The 19,422-nt window shown below is 34.2% G+C and overlaps 2 protein-coding genes across 3 annotated transcripts; both read left to right on the forward strand.

Annotated features, from left to right (window-relative positions):
* The first annotated feature begins 76 nt into the window (after positions 1-76).
* Positions 77-16,262, forward strand: LOC122717949 (breast cancer anti-estrogen resistance protein 3 homolog). Of its 2 annotated transcripts, none has more exons than XM_043942522.1 (6): positions 77-340; positions 8,464-8,674; positions 11,948-12,068; positions 13,072-13,311; positions 13,535-15,002; positions 15,171-16,262. In XM_043942522.1, the coding sequence occupies exons 1-6, from the start codon at positions 298-300 to the stop codon at positions 15,500-15,502; spliced, it is 2,415 nt and encodes an 804-aa protein (XP_043798457.1). In that variant the 5' UTR covers positions 77-297; the 3' UTR covers positions 15,503-16,262. The 2 variants fall into 2 exon arrangements, with proteins under 2 accessions (XP_043798457.1, XP_043798455.1); XM_043942520.1 differs by lacking the exon at positions 77-340 and adding an exon at positions 7,345-7,966.
* Positions 16,263-17,112: 850 nt separating this feature from the next.
* On the forward strand, positions 17,113-18,941 carry LOC122717967 (endoribonuclease LACTB2). The gene is made up of 4 exons (XM_043942552.1): positions 17,113-17,275; positions 17,721-17,947; positions 18,014-18,650; positions 18,720-18,941. Exons 2-4 carry the CDS (start codon positions 17,820-17,822, stop codon positions 18,834-18,836), a joined length of 882 nt encoding a protein of 293 aa, XP_043798487.1. The 5' UTR covers positions 17,113-17,275; positions 17,721-17,819; the 3' UTR covers positions 18,837-18,941.
* Positions 18,942-19,422: the final 481 nt, after the last annotated feature.

A 19,422-nucleotide genomic window follows, 5' to 3' on the forward strand; every position in this document is an offset into this window, starting at 1 on the left:
ACTCTCCATCCTCTTCCATGTCAGACCTGCGCTCCCTCTCTCCACATGAAATCCGACATTCTCCTGGCGGCGTTCGTTCGCGGCGTGTGTGTCTCAACGATCGTGGCTAAACGTTGCCTTCCGTCTATCGAGGTTTTTCGTCCCTTCGCGTCCCGTTTCGAAAGACGGCCGGTCAGTTAGCTCGGTATCGCATTATGCCACGGTCGCAACAGTGGCTGCATCTCAACAGTGGCCGAAGCTCGTTCGTGACGATACCTGGAATCGGCAAAACGTGAGACCCATGCGTCCATCAGGAAAATGGGGAAAACTGCCAGCAAGCTGAAGTCACGCAGGAGTCAAAGTTAGTGTCACGTTGTATACTTTGTTATATTTCAATCTTCTTTTCCTCGTTCTTTTATTTTTTCTTCCTCGTTTTTCTTTCCTTTTTGCGTTTGATTTTTTGTTTTTAGCGGATTTTTCAGTGTGCTTTTAATGTACTTTAATTATAAGTTGTTGGAATCACGTGGACGTTGATGATACGTAAAAGTGTGATTATTTGAAGTGTTTGTGGAGATTTTGATATTTCGATAGAAACAGTTTTAGATCTAAATAGTTTTTAGAATCATTACGTGGATCGTGCAATGAGATATGTAAGTTTAATTATTATTTAGAATTAAAACGAAGTTAATTCGTTATGTTTGGAGAAGTTTAAGAAAATTCAATATAAAATATTTTTGATGTGATAGTTTTTAGATAGATAGTGTCGAGGAGTGGTTTGTTCGATCGGTGAAAGGATAGTGATGAGTAGTGTGATTTCAAAGAGCACGTGCTCAATGATGGATGTTGAGATTGATATCGGTGAAAGATCTTGTGGTCAAGCAAAACGATCACGTGAACCTATATAATTTAATCTCAATTGCCTTCCATTATTTTTTTAATTCACAATTTATTTATGTATTATTAAAATCAGGAATCTGTTTTTTTCCAAATTATTAAAAAATTCTTTTATTCGTACATATAATTAATTAACTTTCTCTACCAAGCAAAATTATCAGAATATATAATTACTTATTATCTTACGAAAATTTTCGTAATAAAAAAATATTAACACATTAATTTTAATAAATATCAAGACTTTAATTATCTTTAACAATTTAATATTTCAAATATAATATATTACTCTAGAAAGATATTCATAAAATTTTATTACTTGGAATTGCATGTTATGTTCTCTCGTTCTTCTCGATATAAAACATAACCTTTCTCGCAAAGATAATTTTCGATACGAATATTAATTTCATTATGCAACAAAAGAAAAGTATAATAAAAAAAACAATCGAAACGAGACGCGACGATAAGTCACCTGGTGATATCAGTCGTTTATCGTCGAACTCCGCCCACGCATTAATCGTTTTGATGCAGTATACGTAATACTTACACGTGTTGAGAATCACGTCGCAGTTTTATTTCAAAATCGAAACTGGTACGAAGTATGCTAAACGTGGGATGTAGGTCGCACGGTAGTTCCTTCTTGCGTGGCCCGCGCCTGATAAACGCTTGCACCGGCCAACATTCAGATAAACACGTGTCTTTTAGAGTAATTTAGGCGCGTTAAATATGCAAGTAAACGATGTATCACGAAAGCAATATGATATTAAATATTGGTCTTGCTTGAAATTAGTCATGCTCTTGATTTCTTCGTTGCTTATTACTATGGCGACACAGTATGATTGTGAAACTGTTCGTTTTTTTTTTTTTTTTTTTTGGATTACTTTCGTGGAGAAAATAAGAGAAATAATTTAAGAATTTTTTTATTTTATTTTTAATAAACGATTGAATGAAAATTTTTAAGGAAGATTTAAGTGAATTTAGTTCAATTTGAAAGTAGACTTTCGAATGGAAGAAATTCGAGTCTTCTATTTTTTTACCAAAATAAGCTTCCAAAGAAGTTCGTAAGAAATTCGAGGCTTCCATTTCTTTTATTTTTTTTTTTTTCTAAATTAAGCTTTCAACGAATTCAAAACTACTTTTATTTCTTACCAAATACTTCTACTTTTAATAGCTACAGCAGTTGAACTTTAATTCGAACTACGCTTTCAAAGATATTGAAAGCGCCAATAACATTTCTATCTCTTTATTCAAAAACTTATAAAATTGAATATACTGAGAAATTACGCGATCGAAATTCACGTCGTCTCATTCCTCCCTGTCAGCTGTGTAAAAACTGGGCCCGATTGAAATTCCTGTCGCATAGTAAACGCGCATATAATTACGCTGCCACGAAGGAAACGGGAGAATCTCTACGCACGTTTCACGCACGTGAATAAAACTTCTTTTTTAGACTGAACGCGGTAAGAATCGATCGGTGTCGTTTTTTTTTTATTCTCAATGATAAAGGAAAGCGCAATTTTTTTCGAACTAACTTGTTACAACTCCTTTTCTTTTTTTTTCGAAGATTCGTTCACGTTTAAAATTAAACTCCTTCGTTTAAATGCATAGGCAAGGGAATTGGAATATTCATGAAAATTAAACAAAATTCTTTTAAGTAAAATGCCATGTAGCCACGTGTATCTTTCGCGATATGCAGATTCCAGAAATTTTGGATTCTGATCTGGATGATGAAACATTTATGAGGATGTAGCAACAGGTGATTGTAGTCGGTTTATATATATATATGTGCATGTATACAGGCAATACAGACGCGAATAACTTGCAGATCCAATTAAATATTATATATATTTGAAACGAAGAATTTTTAAAACTTTATATAATATTTAATGCAATCTTTAAATATTATTCATTTATATGATTTTTCTGTTTGTTATATGTATATATATATATTACGTAATGTATGTATATATGTATTCATTTACGTAAGTTTTCATGCAAATAATCAGATCATTTCCATTAATCGTTCAAACTACCATTCTACTTTTGATACGCTTAATCATTACGAAATTATTTAAACAAAAAATTAAAAAAAAAAAGCAATAATTTGGATATATATTTTGTATTTTAATAACGTAAGTAATAATATTGCCAAAAATATTCAGAGAGTTACAGAGTCAGAATTTCGTGATATAGAACAGCGTCTGTCGCAACTTTTTCGGTCGATAGCGGTTCTCCAGGCATTGCATAGTTATCTGAACAAACGTTAGGCTTATCAGTGTCGCCAGGTATTATGTCGGCGAGTAAGCGGCGCAAAACACACCTGCATTCCACCAGTTCTGTTTTTCAACCGCGACCAATTCTCGCTCTTCTCCTTTTTCCTCGGCTCCGTCCAGTGTTCTTATAGCGGACTGAGAACCCATCACGGGTGTCCTTTTCTCTTCTTCTTCTTCTTTGAACGCACCGTTCAAATTTTTAGAAAGCCTAAATATTTGGCTGGTTGAGAGAAAGAAATTTTTCCTGGAAAAGTGTGTATAGGCTTGGCGAAAAGTATTTGTCAGTCGAGAAGGAGATAGTGAAGAGGATGTTTGGGATAATTTTTGGATGGAAAATGTTTAGAGAAAAGGGATAGTAAGAGAGAGAGAGAGAGAGAGAGAGTTTGAAGTTCATTTTTTGAGAAGAGAACGAAAATGAAAGGTCGATTATAATGGGAAATTATAAGAAATAAAATAATTATTATTAATAAAATTTCTTTATTTTTAATTTTATACAATACAGAGATAATTACAGAGTTTGATAAAATTAATTTATAACTTTTATTTACTTACAAATATATGCATATTGTACATATCGGTAATTTTACCGTACAATTTTCATTCCTGCTTTTTCGATGAAATATGGACTTGTACATACCAAGCTCGATTATGCATTTAACGATCGAAAGGAAACGATAAACGTGCATATTGTTGGAATGAATGGTTCATTGTCCCCGTCACCATTGATCTATTGCTGACATTTCGAGCTTGAAGAATTTTTAAACTGTGTTCACGTTATCACGATTAAATGATGGCAGATTCACGATATGAAATTTAATTTATGAATTTATTTCGACATATCCACTGTTTCGTACACGAAATTTGAAATTTCGATGTGCCATAAGCAAAGGATCGATATAGCAAAGATTAGATATGGGACGTTTAATGGATTTGTGTCGCATAATATCATTCTTGTGTCACATGCGATATTATCGATTCAGAATGAAATGAGACAGAAACGCGCTACTGGACAAATATAATCATAATTAATTTAACTCAATTTTTTCGATAATGTAATTCTAATCAACGTTGATTTGATATAATGGAATAATTATATTCATATGGGATATCACGAGTAAGAAAAATTAAAACGTTATTGGCAGCAGATAGTTATGTCGTACGTATATTTTATTATAATTTTATATTTCTATATTTTTATATCACATATATATTTTATATTTTTCAGAATGGCCACCTAACTTTAACACGTGGAATATTTCGTTTGGTTTTGATAATATTAAAAAATGTTTTAGATAAAAGTTGAATGATTTTGAAAAGGCTACATTCTAGTCTTATTAATTTTTCCATAAGTGAATGCATAAAGATAATATAAAAATCAACTTTGTCTTTTTAAATAGGATTATATATTTCTTGATACATTGGTGCAGTTTAATTTCTATAAAAAACTATTAGATCACTTACAGGAAAAAACCATTATTTTATTCGATAATCAAAAATAAAATTTTTTAAAACTAATAACTTTTATATATAAGTGGTCTAATAATTTTGTATAGAGAATATTTAATTGCATCGAATAATGTATTAATAAATATATGATTCTATTTATAAAAACAACGTTGACTTTTGCATATTGTTTAGGCACTCATTTATAAAAAAAAATTCGTGATATCAGAATATAGGTCTCTTAAAATCATTTAATTCTTATCTAAACCATTTTTTTATATTATCAAAACCAACTGAAATGTTGCAGTTGATAAAGTTAAAAGTCCATCCTGCATACCTCCAAATTTTTAGAAGTAAGAGAAGAAGGTAAGTATAAAAGGTAAGTATCTCTAGAATTAAGGAAACTGTAAAAAAAAAAAAAAAAGATTAATATCATAAATAGAAGCTGTAAAAGGTAAGTATAAGAGGTAAGTATCTAAGGTAAGTATAAAAGGTAAGTATATAAGTTAAGTAAATAAAATTCAAATTATATTTTTCTAATCAAAATTTTAGCCAAAATCTTTGAGAATTGGAATTTTACGAAAAATTTCGCGTGCCACCTCTTCACGTATCATATTCTCCTAATCAAAAGTCGAAAAATGCGGGTTGGAAAAATTTTTGTCGAAATTTTCGTCTTTGTAATAGGAGAATATAATTCTATAGGAGGTGGCACGTAGAATTTTATCAGGAATTTTAAAAGAGAAAATTTTATCTAGTTCTTCGATTTTGTATTAGGAGAATATAATTCTAGAAGAGCTAGTACGTAAATTTTTCTGAAATTTGTACTTACCTTATACTTACCTTTTTATACTTACCTTCTCCAATTGATATATTTTTTAAATTTTTTTGCCTTTTTGGCCATTTTACTTATGTACTAAAGGACTGAGAGCAGTCCTATACTTACCTTTTCCATACTTACCTTTCTAAAGTGTTACCTTTCTGTGTTATTTTCTGAAACAAAATATATTTCTATATTTAGTATATTATAACATATTGTAAATAAATGCATGCAAAATATACAAAATATATGTATATACGATATAAAATTATAAATAAAGTATATGCACGACACACAGAAATTTATATATGAAATATATGCATATGAAAAAGAAATAAATATCAAATATATCAAATATCTTAAGCAACTTCAATTTTTTCGCAATTTTTAAAAGTCTGAGTAATACTAAATAAATTCTATTAACAATATAACTCTAATAGTACAATACTTTGATTTTATTTAAGTAAATATAATATAAGAATTAAGAATACGATATATCATATTAAAAAACGAAAATATAAAATATAACAAAAATAAAAAACTTACCATAAATATCCTCCTACTGGTCTCTTTCCACGAATAAAGGAAACCGTGTTACATTTGCAGCTGCTAATATTCGAGCCTTACTCCTGAAAATAGAGCGGAACGGTGTTTAGAAATACTCTGGAACAGGTATACGTTTTCTTTATGAGGAATATACGCAAAGTCACGCACAACTTGGCAAAAATATAACAAATATTCTTTCCTTCTTCAATCCTTTATTTACTCCATTAATCCGCATCCAACTCCGTTCCTTCGCATTATCATCTAAAAAATATTATTATTATATCGTACAAATTCATATTACAAACATCTTTTTACAACTATCAAAATAAATACTTACATAATCCATGTAAATCTACATATTTGATACGAGAAAGAAAAAAAAAATTAAAAAACCAAAATTCTCTCTTTTTTTTAAATCTTTTTCAATGAATCAACCCCCCCCCCAAAGAAAAAAAGAAAACAAGAATTATAGAAAGAGTTAAATCGACCAAAGTAACTTTCGTATCTAACGAAAAATCGAAAGGTTTAACGGTGAAGGAACACGGTCTCGTACCCGCGACTGGAAAGGCCCGAAGAACAGGTTTATATCCGCGCGTGTGAAGGCGAGCGAAGATAAACGAATCGAAGCGAAAGTGAGCCGAGCACTTTAGTTTCTGCCCAACTGTTCGAAAGATCCGCGGTTGATCCGCTCGCGTGATACGCGTACGGTCGAATAAAAAAAAAAAAGAAAAGGAGAATTCTTCCGTTACAAAGGCACACGCGATTTCTGAATGAAGAATCTTTGGATCGAGAATGAAAGATTCCGAAAGAGGTCGATAACGAAGCGTGGTCGTTCCTTGGTTGCACCTGCGATCGCATCGCGAAGAGATGCAGTGATTCCGGTTGGGATTCAGGGAGAGGTCGTCCAGCTGTGTCGAGGCAACGTTCCTCGAAAGTGAAACCTGTGTGTGATTGACGATGGGATTGAAAAGTTTCGAAGGGAAGGGTATTGTGTGATTTCTGGACGAGGAAAGATAAGGCGGATCGATTAAGCCGAGCGTGGAATTTTTGGGTGAATGGGTGGATTGCTTTTCGAGTGGGATTGAATTGGGAAGGGAAGGAACGGTGTTGTGGAAAGGTCATATGCAAAGGAGATCGGAATTTGCCTCAGGAAGGGGAAAAAAACTTTGAAAAAAGTGGGAAAAAATGCGAATGAGTTGTGATCTATCCTATAAAAATTAAAAATAGGTAATGCGTAATGCAAAATATATCCCAATCTATTTAAAAAGAAATTTTGAAAAAAAAATTTAGTTCACCTATGAAAAAAGGAACTTTTTTTAAAAAAAAGTGGAAAAGATCATACGCTAATATGATAATATTTCGATCTATCTAAAGAAGAAAATTAAAGAAGAAAATGAGCTTCGATAGAAGAGAAAATTACGAAAATTCGTGTTTCGAAGAATATCGCGATTCTCTGTGAGAAAGAGAGAGAGAGAAAAGAAAACATAAGCGTAAAAAAAACTTTGATGAAGATAAACGTAGGATGTATACGCTTTATTCCGAGTACAGGTGCAAGAAACTATTCCTACGAGCAAAATACAAAAATATGTATTTCGATCCTTGAAAAGCGTATCGACGAAATTGAAATAACAAGTGGTAACATAACTGGTAGGAAAGCTGAAACTTTTCTAGTTGACGGAGTAGAAAGACAGATAAGAAGCGTTAACTGCACCGATCGTTCGTTCGTACGTGTGTACGAAGACCGATAAAACCGTTTAGTGACCGTGATGGAGGGGCGTTGGTATCCCTGCTCGCGATAGCGGATCGACCGCGAGTAATTCTAAACGTTTCCATTCGGGCGAAACGATTCGCCAAGAATTCATCGCCGTCCAAATATAATATACGGGGCGCGTTAATTAACGGAGCGAGATAACAAGCGAGTGACAAGCGGTCGGAGAAAATTTCGACCACGAGCCAGTGGCAAGGATTGCGATGATCGTGAGCGACAAGGATCGCCCGCAGAAAAGCACCGGCATGCGTGAGTATGTGGGGTGGTTTCGTTCGGTTAAAATTCGGAAAGGAATTCGTTTGTGAAATGTGTGATAATTGCGGTAGAGATGGAAGTCAAGAATGATATTCTTCTTTTCGTTTAAGTTTTTTTAGAGAGATGTGAAGATTTCAGGAATCACGTGATTTATAACATAGATTTTCATTGAAGAAACTAGAATAGAAAAATTTTTGTGAAATGTTTTACACAATTAAAATTGAAATTTTATCAATAATGGAATTATTCTATTCTATAGTTTTATCAACAGATTTATCATTATGCGATTTAACACAGATTTCCATTGAATGCCATGCAGTGCAGTTAAAATTGAAATTTGATCAATAATTTGAAATCAAATGAAACTGTTAATAATTTAGAAATTGGGGAGGAAAAAAAGATTTTTTGAAACAAAGTTTGGAAATTTTAAAAGTTACTACTAGTAGAAGTACAATTAGGAAGGAATAATAATGTCGATGTTGGTTGTTCAGGTATAGCATGGAGCTTCCGGTTTCCATCTATGGGCACCTTGCAAAATCTAAGCGCCAGTGGCCGTCGTCGAAAGAGAAACGGCATATCCTCTTCAGCCTCTTGTAAGGAACTACATCAGAAGCGGCACACGATCCACCTACAGCCGGAAGTAATTATTCAGAAGGAGCCATCTTTCATCGTGACGCCACCGTCACCCGAGGGAAACAGAAGGTAACTCGAGTGCATGTCAACTAACCACTCCGCTCGATGAAACGCGCCAGCGATTAGAATCGACCTCAAATCTCATTTAAATGATCCAAATGATCTAACTGATCCTCTCTGTCTTCTTAAAACAATTTTGTCTTAAATTTACTCTAAAAAAAAAAAAAAAAAGGAGCAAAAATTGAACAGACAAGTTTAAAACTAAGGTTAAAACTGCGAATAATTTAAAATAATTATTTCCAAGCTTGTTAAAGGAGACACATTCTCTACATTTCGAAAGTGGGCCGATCCACGTCACGCCGTTTCATCTTTCGCGCGGCCGCTTAAAATAAACAAGGGGGTTCAAGAAACCCCCGAAGAAAGACCTTCGAAGGACTTTTCCATCGGTGTCTAAGGAATTCTGGCTTGGTTGTAACTTATGAATTAGCCTGTTTGAGGGTATACGTTTGAGGGAACATAATAAAGGCGGCAGGTCCCGAACCGGTTTTCCTCGATCTTTGCCTTCGAAGTGACGTCGTCCTCCCTCGGCCGGCCGGGAGAATCCCGTAACGGAAAGGCAGCACAATGGAGGAAACTATAAACGTTTCACGATACTTGTACCCGTTTCGTAATCCCTTTGGTAAAGTGTTTCCCACCTGCCATTGTCCAATCATCGATACAATATTTATCAAGGATGATCGAATGTTCATCGAACTCGATGAACAAGAGAGATCGAAATTGAGTTAATTAGAGGAAGAAGTGCACGTAATATGCACGGGAGATTAAATGCAGCGTGAATCAATGGTTAACGGAGTGCAACGTGACGATGAAAATTGAAAATCATTTTCACGGTTGAGCCGTGATCGATCACGACCGTGCTAATGATCGGTGTAATTAAATGTATGTGCCTCCTACGTTAGTAGGGAAGTCGTGAAATCGTTCGAGCGTGAACCGTTTTACGCGGTCAAATTGATGGTCAAATTGATTTGGCGAGAAAGATTAGGGATGCGAAACGTATCCTCCTCGATCTTTTCCGAATCAACACGTCTCAAATATTTCGATTTATACCTCGAATTATACTTTAAGCATAGTAATCTGATAATCTGAAAAATGCGATTTTCAGAAAAATATTGAAATCGTTATCGCGTGTGACATAAATTGGAAAACATTTGATAAAAATAATCGAGTCATAACTTAAAAGATTATCTTTTTTTTTTTTTTTAAAATTTTGTTAATAAATTGACCAGTGGAAAATTAAATTCTTCTTGCGCGAATTTCCGCGAAGGTAAAGGGGAGGATTATAGATAAAGCGAGGAGGATCGTCGAAGAGGCAGATTCGCGCGAATCGTGTAGATAGCAACGCGCAAAGTCCTGTCGCGTTGACATTAGAGCGGGAAGATAAGGCACGCGACGAAGTTCTGCGAAACGTTTTCAAACCGCCTCCATGTGTACCCCTAATGTCTATTTATATATACACCGAACTGAAAATTGTTCAGATCGCGTGGCCGGTTATAAAACAATTTGCAATGGAGACTGTTTAACTCTAAATATAGAGAATGCAGGAAATTCGTCGATAGAGAGATCTATGTGCGATTTATCCATACGTGTAGAATTATACCATATATAGAATTATACAATGTAAAAAATTTAAAATATTTTAAAAGAGGAAATGCTTTAAAAGAGGAGTGATAGCGATATAGTAAAGGAATAATTAATTAATTAATTAATTGAATTTCTTGATGCTATGTCAGGGAGAATAAAAAAAAAAAAAAAATTCAAATAAATATATGTGATATTACAATTCGCATACGATGTTTATACAGATCTTCTCTCCTTATCGCAAAGTAAAACAATTCGTCGAACGTTATCAAATAGTCAATAAGATCATGCGTCAAACGAATCGTATCGAACATAACTTGAAATAAGTTACAATTGCGAGAGAATATAAATGCTTAAAATTTTTTCAAACAATCCACGTATACATATATTATTTTCAAATTAATTATATTGCGTTTTTATTATCCATGATCAAGTGTCTGTAATTCTGAACTACGAAGCGTCTAGATCGCTATTTAGAATAGCCGAAATAGAAATAGTCTCTTCAAAAGATTGTGCCCACATGTTGCCTCCTATGTAATCAAACATCGACGTTAGTTCAGTTAAATTTCTGTTTTTATTTATTGACGATGTAACCTAGGAAAAATATGCACAATTGTTATCGTTAATTTTCTCAAGAATATTCGACAAATTTTACGACGCGACCATCATCATCTTCTTACTCTCGTTCTGATCATCGATCAGATGCATTTCCCTTCCTCGCTCGACAAGAAAAAAAAAAAAAGAAAAAAACGCACAGATGCGTTTTATTATACTTATCGAGCGCCCTTATTCGACGCAGGCGCGCCTCCGACCTCCCGTACGACACCCCGAACAGATCAATAACTAAGCCTCGCGATTATCGACATAGCGGCCTCGTCGTTACCTCGCGCGATAACGTCGAATTTTCGAATCGAAATTATCGCGATCACTTGAAATTCGAGGAGGACGTCGCTAATTCGATGTCACTTCGATAAATGAAAGGCACTCGAGAACGGAGAAAACGCAGGCGTGGGTGAGAACGCGACGAGACGCCATGAGTAGTGCCGCAGTGGCGTACTTGGAACGTCGACAACGCGATGTATCGACGCTCCGCTTGAAATTAAATCGAAAATTTTTTTAACGTACGATAAAAACAAGTAACGGAAAAATATGTTAAAAATTACGTTAATGCAGACGTGAGTCTACGGATTTGATAAAACGATACGAGAAAACGAACAAAGAAAAAAAAAAAAACAAATTCGTAGATTCCACGTATAAACGATATTTTAACACTTTTCCCCCAACGCATCCGGGGGAAAGGAGAATATCTTTCTCGGCGGCAAAGTGAAACGACGACCGTCGTCGAATTCGTCCTCCACTTTGTTCTATTAATATCACGCGCGGGGCGCCCCCTCTCATCCTCCAAAAATACGGCCCTGCCCGCTTCGTGGCTTTCCACGTACTACATAGTTCAGTGGGGTGCGCGCGCTCGGCCCGAGAGCCGTGTGGCCAAACCCTATCTGTCCTCACGATTTCCATCACGGATGAAAATAAGTTTGCGCTTTGTTAAATCGAGAGAGAGAGAGAGAGAGAGAGAACGGTGTTCCCCGATTTTTGGCGAGAGTCGATGGTTGAAATTGGTTGAAGGGGCAAGAGGGGAGGGGTGCAACGAGGCGAGATATGAGGGAGTTACGAGTGTAAAAAGCTTCGTTTTTTTCGACGCAGGTCGTCGGAGGTAAAGGTCGAGGAGGCGGAGGAGGAGGTGGTGAACAGAAGGGAGGAGTGCGACGCGTGCGAATCTGCTGCGAAAAGGGTTGACAGCCACGATTATTCGAATCTGCCGATGGTAAGTGGTGTATATAGTTTGTTCTAAAGCGTGTTCTGGATTTTTTTCCATTTTTCAGAAATATGATCATAGCTGCTATATATAATTAGTGGGTGTGAAAATTGTAGTGTTGACACGTTGGAGGTGTTGATGATCAATGACACATCTTTTTCGAGAGGAGGGGAGGATTAGGATGTTGTGATGTTCGCGAAAATTTCTAATGATTCTTGACTTGAATCGTTGTAGAAATTCTTTGATATTCGGGTAATTGATTAATTTTTCAAATTGACACGAGACAGTATGAATCAAATTGAATTTAACATCTACGTAATCTTCACGCTGGATAAAATTTTGTTTAGAATTATTATGGATCGCTTAGGTTAATGAAAATTGATTTTTTGGAGAAATAGTAATAAGAAATAATAAGCTGGTCGAAGTAAGCTGATAATTGATTCGTTGATGCACCGACTCGATGATCCAGCTTTAACGCGTGACACTCTAAGCCGTTGATAAGTTGTACGCTGACTTTGTTGATCTCTTTATGGATCGAGTACTCAAGGCTGTTCTTGTTAAGCCAATCTTGCGGTCTCGTACGGTCTAGACACTACTCCATTGATTATAGTAATCATCTTATGTAAAAATGTTATGTAAAAATAACTAAAAAAAAAAAAAACGTATTATTCTGTTAAATATATTAAGTATATATATTATACTAAATTAAACTATTTTTATTTAATGGAAAAAAAATGGTATTTAAAAAAACCATTAGTTAAAAAAATTATAGATTAATTTTGAAATAAAGAAGAAAAAATAAATTGCAATAAATATAATTACTGCACTAAAAAAAATAATCAGATAATCAGATAAAGATAATTACTACAAATAAAAGAAGAATGATAATTGATAATTGTTAGTTATTATGTAAAGTAAAAAATGAAAATATATAGAAACGAGGTTAAATATTATCTTAATATTATCAATTCTTCGCTTTAAAATTCATATATTTTTCTCTTACTTAATTCAGGATCCACCAGAGGAATCGACTCGAAAGCTTTTGGAGCGAGAACTTCGACTTCTGGATCCGAGAGACTTAAGATCGCACGCCTGGTATCACGGAAGCACACTCCGGGGTGGTAGAAAAGGCGCTGAAGCGGAAGTGCCGAACGATGGTGACTTCCTGGTCCGGGATTGTGCCTCCCAACCCGGAAACTACGTTCTTACGGTTCGATGGAAAGGCCAACCCCTTCATTTCGTCATCAATAGGGTAAATTCTTTCTTATTCTTTCGCTTAATCTTTCTTTTAAAACTTACATCACTTGAAATCGACGATCGAAATTAAAATTTTTGAAAAAAAAGAGAGGAAATCTATGTAATAAAATATACCTAATAAAAGTTGGAAAAAAAAAATTACATTTAAATTTACCTTGGACAATATACGATACACCAATTCGTATCGATGAATTTTTAACGAATTTTGGTCTCGACAGGTAGTGATCCAACCGGAAACGGTATACGAGAGGGCCCAGTACCAGTTCGAGGACGAGGCATTCGACACGGTAGCGGATCTGATAACCTTCTACGTGGGCAGCGGCCGTCCTATAAGCCAGGCGAGTGGCGCTCGCATAATCACCCCGAAACCAAGATCCGTTCCTCTGACATGCGTAACAGGTCCAACGAACAGCCAACACTGTTCCAGCCCTTCCTCCTCGTCCCTGTCGACCGGTTCCCCGCCACGTCTACCTCGAAAGCAACAACGAAGTCACTCGCTCACCGCCCAGCACCATCCCTCCGATCAGCACGATGCTCGTCAATCGTCGAATCAGCAACCTGTGCCACACGGACAGGTCCAATCGAGCACGCTGCCGCGTGTCCCATCTATTCAGAACCAGCCACCCTCGTGTTCCCTGTCCCTCGGCCGTCAAAAGATCACCAGGGTGATCTCCGACCCGGCGCTCCAACAGCAACAGCAACCCGTGCTTCAACCATCGAGCTTGAACCATCAGAATTCGCACGGGACCGCTCCACCGAAACCGCCCAGGGTACCATACGCGCCTAATCACCAGCACCACGTTCATCACCATCACCATCACCATCATCACCATCACCAGGGCTATCAGGCGTCCGGGAGCGACAGCGGGAACGGGTCTGGGGACAGTGAGTTCGAAACGAACAACTCTGGGGGTGCGAGCAACCCGTCTTCGTCCGCTCCTATCAAGGGGGTCGTGATTAGGAGCCATTATAACGCAAGCAACGACGGTACGTACGGAAATAATGGAAACGAATACGAATTATCCGCGGAGGAACAACTGGTCGTCGCAGCACCTCCCTTAGAGATCACCACAGCGCTGGACATCGAGGGTTTTACAACTCTGTTACTACCGGCTGGTGAGCACAGACCTCTGGATCCCACGGCATTGAGAGGAGTGTCAGGGATGTTGCACGATTCCGCACCAAGAGTGTTGGCCTCGCATCTGACGAAGATCGATCTCGAGCTGGCCCTACAGCCTGGCTCTGGAAACAGAAACGGTCTCAGCGGCCTCGAGTTGGCCACTCTGCCGCACGGTAGACAAGCAAGGTTGGATTTGATCGAAAGATCGGAGTGTTTGAAGTTGGTAGTGGCGGTGACTGTGCTGGCCGGAGCCACCGCGATTGAGAGAGCTGCAACGATTAGCAAGTGGATCAAAGTGGCCATAGACACGAAGACCGCCCTGGGTAATTTATACGGTTTCTGCGGCGTGATGCTGGGCCTTTGTTTGCCACAGATACAGAGGTTGGCGAACACGTGGCATTTGCTGAGGCAGAAACACACCGACGAGGCGTTCAGCTTCGAGGCGAAGCTCAGGCCTACGCTTCGTGCTATGAACGAGTGCACGAACCCTCAAGCGCCCAATACCACGCTTCCCCATCTGTTGCCTATCGCTCTGCTCGGAGAACGGGGGCCTGAAGACATTTTGGGTACGTACACTGGATAGGCAAGGGTTTTTTTGGGACTCGAGTTTAGTTTTCATCATAGGAGATTGTATCGTAGAGAATATTTTATTTTTTTTTTTTTTTGTGTGTCGATAAGTATATAGTACGATTTAAACTGTAATTAATGATTTAAATTGTAACCTTTTTTTACAGGAACTGTAGCTCCATCAGGTCTGGCAACAGCGATTCTATCACCTTGGGAGAATTCGGCACCGGATTGTGGTTTATCCATCGTATGGTCCCACTTGGAATCGGCTCGAAAAATGACAGAGAATCTTCCATTGTTCCGTAGGAACGCCGAGATCGTTCTCGAAGGTTCAAGAAGCGACGAACTATTGTCCGACGCGTTTCGAACTGAGTTCCACATAAAATTTTTGTGGGGGAGTCGAGGAGCCACCGTAGCACCGGAAGAAAGGCATCTGAAATTCATACAAGTGTTAGACGCGATGTTCGACAAATGTTCGTCGACCGAAGTGACGGCCTAAACGTGACCAAAGGAAAATATTTTAGATAGAATTTATCTTGGTATTCACTCGATGAAATTTTTTTTTTTTTCTCGAAAGAACGAGGCAAAGGATCGCCGAATATATTTGCGTTCGACTTACTTTTTTACTTGTAAATTATGATTGTGTAATTATGTAATTAAGTGACTGTAATTAATTGTACCTTTAATTGTAGGATTTAATATTTTATTTGATAAGATTCGTACGTAAGATCGTGATTGAATGAAATTAATCGACCAGCGTTCGCAATTTTTTACACGATTTCATTGATTGTTTTCGCAATTTTCGCAATTTTTTTTTTTTTTTTTTTTTTTTTTCCCTCCTTAATGAGGATAATCTGTGACTTCTCCATCGTGAACGATACTTTTTTATAAGAGAGAAAGAAAAAACAACGAAATCTTAATTGGTCGCGATGGAGGAATCATATAACTGAGAAACAAAGAATCAAAAGTACGTAGCATTAATCTGAATGTATACTATATTAAAGATGTACGTTGAAACGTGTCGTATTTAGCGCAATAATGATCCCCGACAATGATTAATGATCCTTTTATTATTAATAAAAAAAAAATATATTTAAGAAAAAATTTCGAAAAAGTGGCGACGATATGATAATCAAATCAAGTTGAATAATCATGTACTTAACTCTAACTGATACTCTTATCAGTCAGCTTGACTACTATACGTTGCAAATGTTGTTCACGTTTGTTTACATTTAATAATATATATGGAAAAATGAAAATCATTTTTACGTTTTAATATTTATGTCCTGATTTCAGATAACATATATTTTGCGTAATTATGTGTAATATTCTAATTTCAATCTATGATTTTGAATATATTCAAAAATTTAAAAAAATAATTTAAATTTAAAATCTTTCAAAAATTGAAAATGATGCTATTAAAATAAATAAATAAAATATGAGAATTTAATTTATCTTATTTTTCAATTATTTTATATTTCTTTACAATATTTATTTAAATCTAAATATATTCTATGTTAAATATGAGCATTATTTAATTTAAAATAAAATATTCTATTTATGTTGCAAGCAAAAATAATAATGTGAATTAAATGTTTTCTAATAAAAAGATATAACATCTAAAGCGATTCATGTGTTTTGATTATGATTTTAATTAATGCAACAAATGTGTATGTAATATAAATAATATTACATTGATATAATAAAATTTATGCTAATGAATCATTTTTATGTGTTAATTTACAATAATATATAAGAAATAGCTTATTTTGATTATAAATTTTTTCTATTATGATTATGTATCGATAAAATATAATTAGAAAATTTAAATATCTTTTATTCATAAATATCTTTAATTTCATAGAGAAATACTAATAAAATATCAATTATTTAAAATTGTAATTTAAAATTATCAAGAATTTTATTTTCAAATATCTAAAGCTATTTTCAAATAGATGATAAAAAATTTATTATCCGATAAAACTGTCAAAATTAATAAACCAGAAATAAATTTGTATGTATTCTTTGTTGTTTATCTTATTTCAACTTATGTTATGTCTTTATCATTTATTAATCGATGACTCTCACAATAGCTACTTTCATTTATCTTTGGTTCTGTCTATTTTAGTCGATTTATTGTTCAAACGTAATGCATAGATACACAGTCAATATTAATTTATATCAAAGTTAACTAGTGCTTCGTTCTTATGTCGAATTATTAATTACTTATTGTCCGAGACAAAATATATTATAAGTGTTGAATAAATATAACGTAAGAATTATTAATATTCACTTTAATTAATGAAATGCATAAATAAATATCAGTAAATAAGTAGACGATATTCGAATATCATTAGTCATGTTAACATATAAAAAAAAGCTATTTTAAAATATACTAATTACTAGTATAATTATTCGATATACATACATACATACATCCGATAATCATATTACTATATATTTATTTCAATAATTTAAAAAAAATTTAAAGAATAATTTGAAGTTAACGATTTTATATCTAAATAAATACGTATTTTAATATTCATTATTATAACCTTGTTCTATAACATTAATGAAATTGTTTTTTATTATTGTATTCGTTATCGATATTGTATACTTATAATATTATATACATGTACTTTTTTTTTCGTATCTATAATTATAAATATTCATGCAAAACCTTGAAATTTATTGATACGATTTTGACAATCACATAAAAAAGTGCTATAAATATATGCCATATGAATGCCAACATTCAGTGCACATTTGACAATAGTGGAATTTTATGCTGATTGGAAATTTACACCGATTGAATTATGAAAAAGTTAACACATTTACCTTTAGTAACAAGATTATCTAAAAATATAATACGAATATTAGGATGTAACGAAGGATTTATGACATTACAAGGTACAAATTCATACCTTGTTGGTACTGGCAATAGGTAATAAAAATCAGATTCATAAGTTAAAAAGATTAGAATATTTTGTAATGTTTATTATTATTATAGACGTATATTAATCGATACAACTGAAAAAAAAACTGCAAATGATTATATAAAATTATTATGTAGAGTGTTAAAAGAAGAAAAAGCAACTATTGAACATTTATTAATTACTCATTGGCACATTGATCATTTAGGAGCAGTGAATTCTGTTTTAAATATGTTAAAAACTATAAATACAAAAATAAAAAGTACAGTATGGAAATTTCCAAGAACTCCAGATGATAAAAATTCAAGAAACATGGAAAATTTATTTAAATGGGAAAAATTAACAGACAAACAAATTATAGAAGTAGAAGGTGCTAAACTTGTTGTGGAATATACTCCAGGACACGCAAGTGATCATGCTTCCTTTATGATGGAAGATGAAAAAATATTATTAAGTGGAGATTGTATTCTTGGAGAAGGTACTGCTGTATTTGAAGATTTAAATACTTACATAGCTACTCTGAAAAAAATGTTGACAATGAAACCAAAAATTATCTATCCTGGACATGGACCAATAATAGAAAATCCAGAAAATATAATTAATTTTTATATTGAAAACCGATTAAAAAGAGAAAATGATATTTTAAATATTCTAGAACAAAATGCAAAAAATAATACATTGTCTGAATTGGATATTGTAAATCATTTATACACGGTAATGATTATTTTTTCATTATATCTGTACCTATTAGAATATAAAATATAGAAAACTTGATGTTTTTAGGAAGTTTCATCAAAGAATATGAGTAAAGCAGCAGTCTATACTGTAAAAGGTCATCTTGACAAATTATTAAAAGAAGGTAAAGTGAAAGGTGAAACAGGAAAATGGCAAATTATGTAACTAATGTTACTTAAACAAAGTTATTTAATTTAAAATTATGAATTGTCAAATAATATATTGCAATTGTAAAATAATATCTGTAAATATGATATAAAATGGACAAAATATAATATTTTATTGTTTTATTGTTTATTTGTATTCTAATACTAAATCCATACCCATGTCAGTTGAGAAAATTATTGAGAAAGCGATGCTGTGAAACATTTATTCGACTTATAGGAATAAAATGATAATACATTATTCATGAATTTTGTTTTTCAATGTTTAGGCTGACAATGCTAAAAATGTGCGTACACTGTACAATAATTGTTACAAAGAATTTCACATAGTATAATGATCTGTTTGTTTGATTAATGTAGATTAATTTTTAGTCTTTTCATTTTTTTTTTTTTTTAAGGATTGATTAAAACACGTGACACGTGAATAGATGCTCGATATAAAATATATACTTTGCTACAAAGACATATCACGACAATAAACGTTTCAATATCTTCATTATAAAATCTGTTCTCTACTAAATAATATTGGCGAGTATTCATACACGCGGTATATAGCACCCCTTATTTTGAACAAAGGGGAAAACCCC

This window comes from Apis laboriosa, unplaced genomic scaffold (assembly GCF_014066325.1).
Source record: "Apis laboriosa isolate Shangri-la unplaced genomic scaffold, ASM1406632v1 scaffold5_cov152, whole genome shotgun sequence".
Taxonomy (NCBI): domain Eukaryota; kingdom Metazoa; phylum Arthropoda; class Insecta; order Hymenoptera; family Apidae; genus Apis; species Apis laboriosa.

Coding starts and splice junctions, on each gene's coding strand:
- LOC122717949 (XM_043942520.1), top strand. CDS start 7,921: ATGATCGTGAGCGACAAGGATCGCCCGCAGAAAAGCACCGGCATGC. Junction 13,312..13,534: donor TTCATTTCGTCATCAATAGG/GTAAATTCTTTC, acceptor TGGTCTCGACAG/GTAGTGATCCAACCGGAAAC. Junction 15,003..15,170: donor GGGGCCTGAAGACATTTTGG/GTACGTACACTG, acceptor CTTTTTTTACAG/GAACTGTAGCTCCATCAGGT.
- LOC122717967 (XM_043942552.1), top strand. CDS start 17,820: ATGAAAAAGTTAACACATTTACCTTTAGTAACAAGATTATCTAAAAAT. Junction 17,948..18,013: donor CTTGTTGGTACTGGCAATAG/GTAATAAAAATC, acceptor TTATTATTATAG/ACGTATATTAATCGATACAA. Junction 18,651..18,719: donor TTGTAAATCATTTATACACG/GTAATGATTATT, acceptor TGATGTTTTTAG/GAAGTTTCATCAAAGAATAT.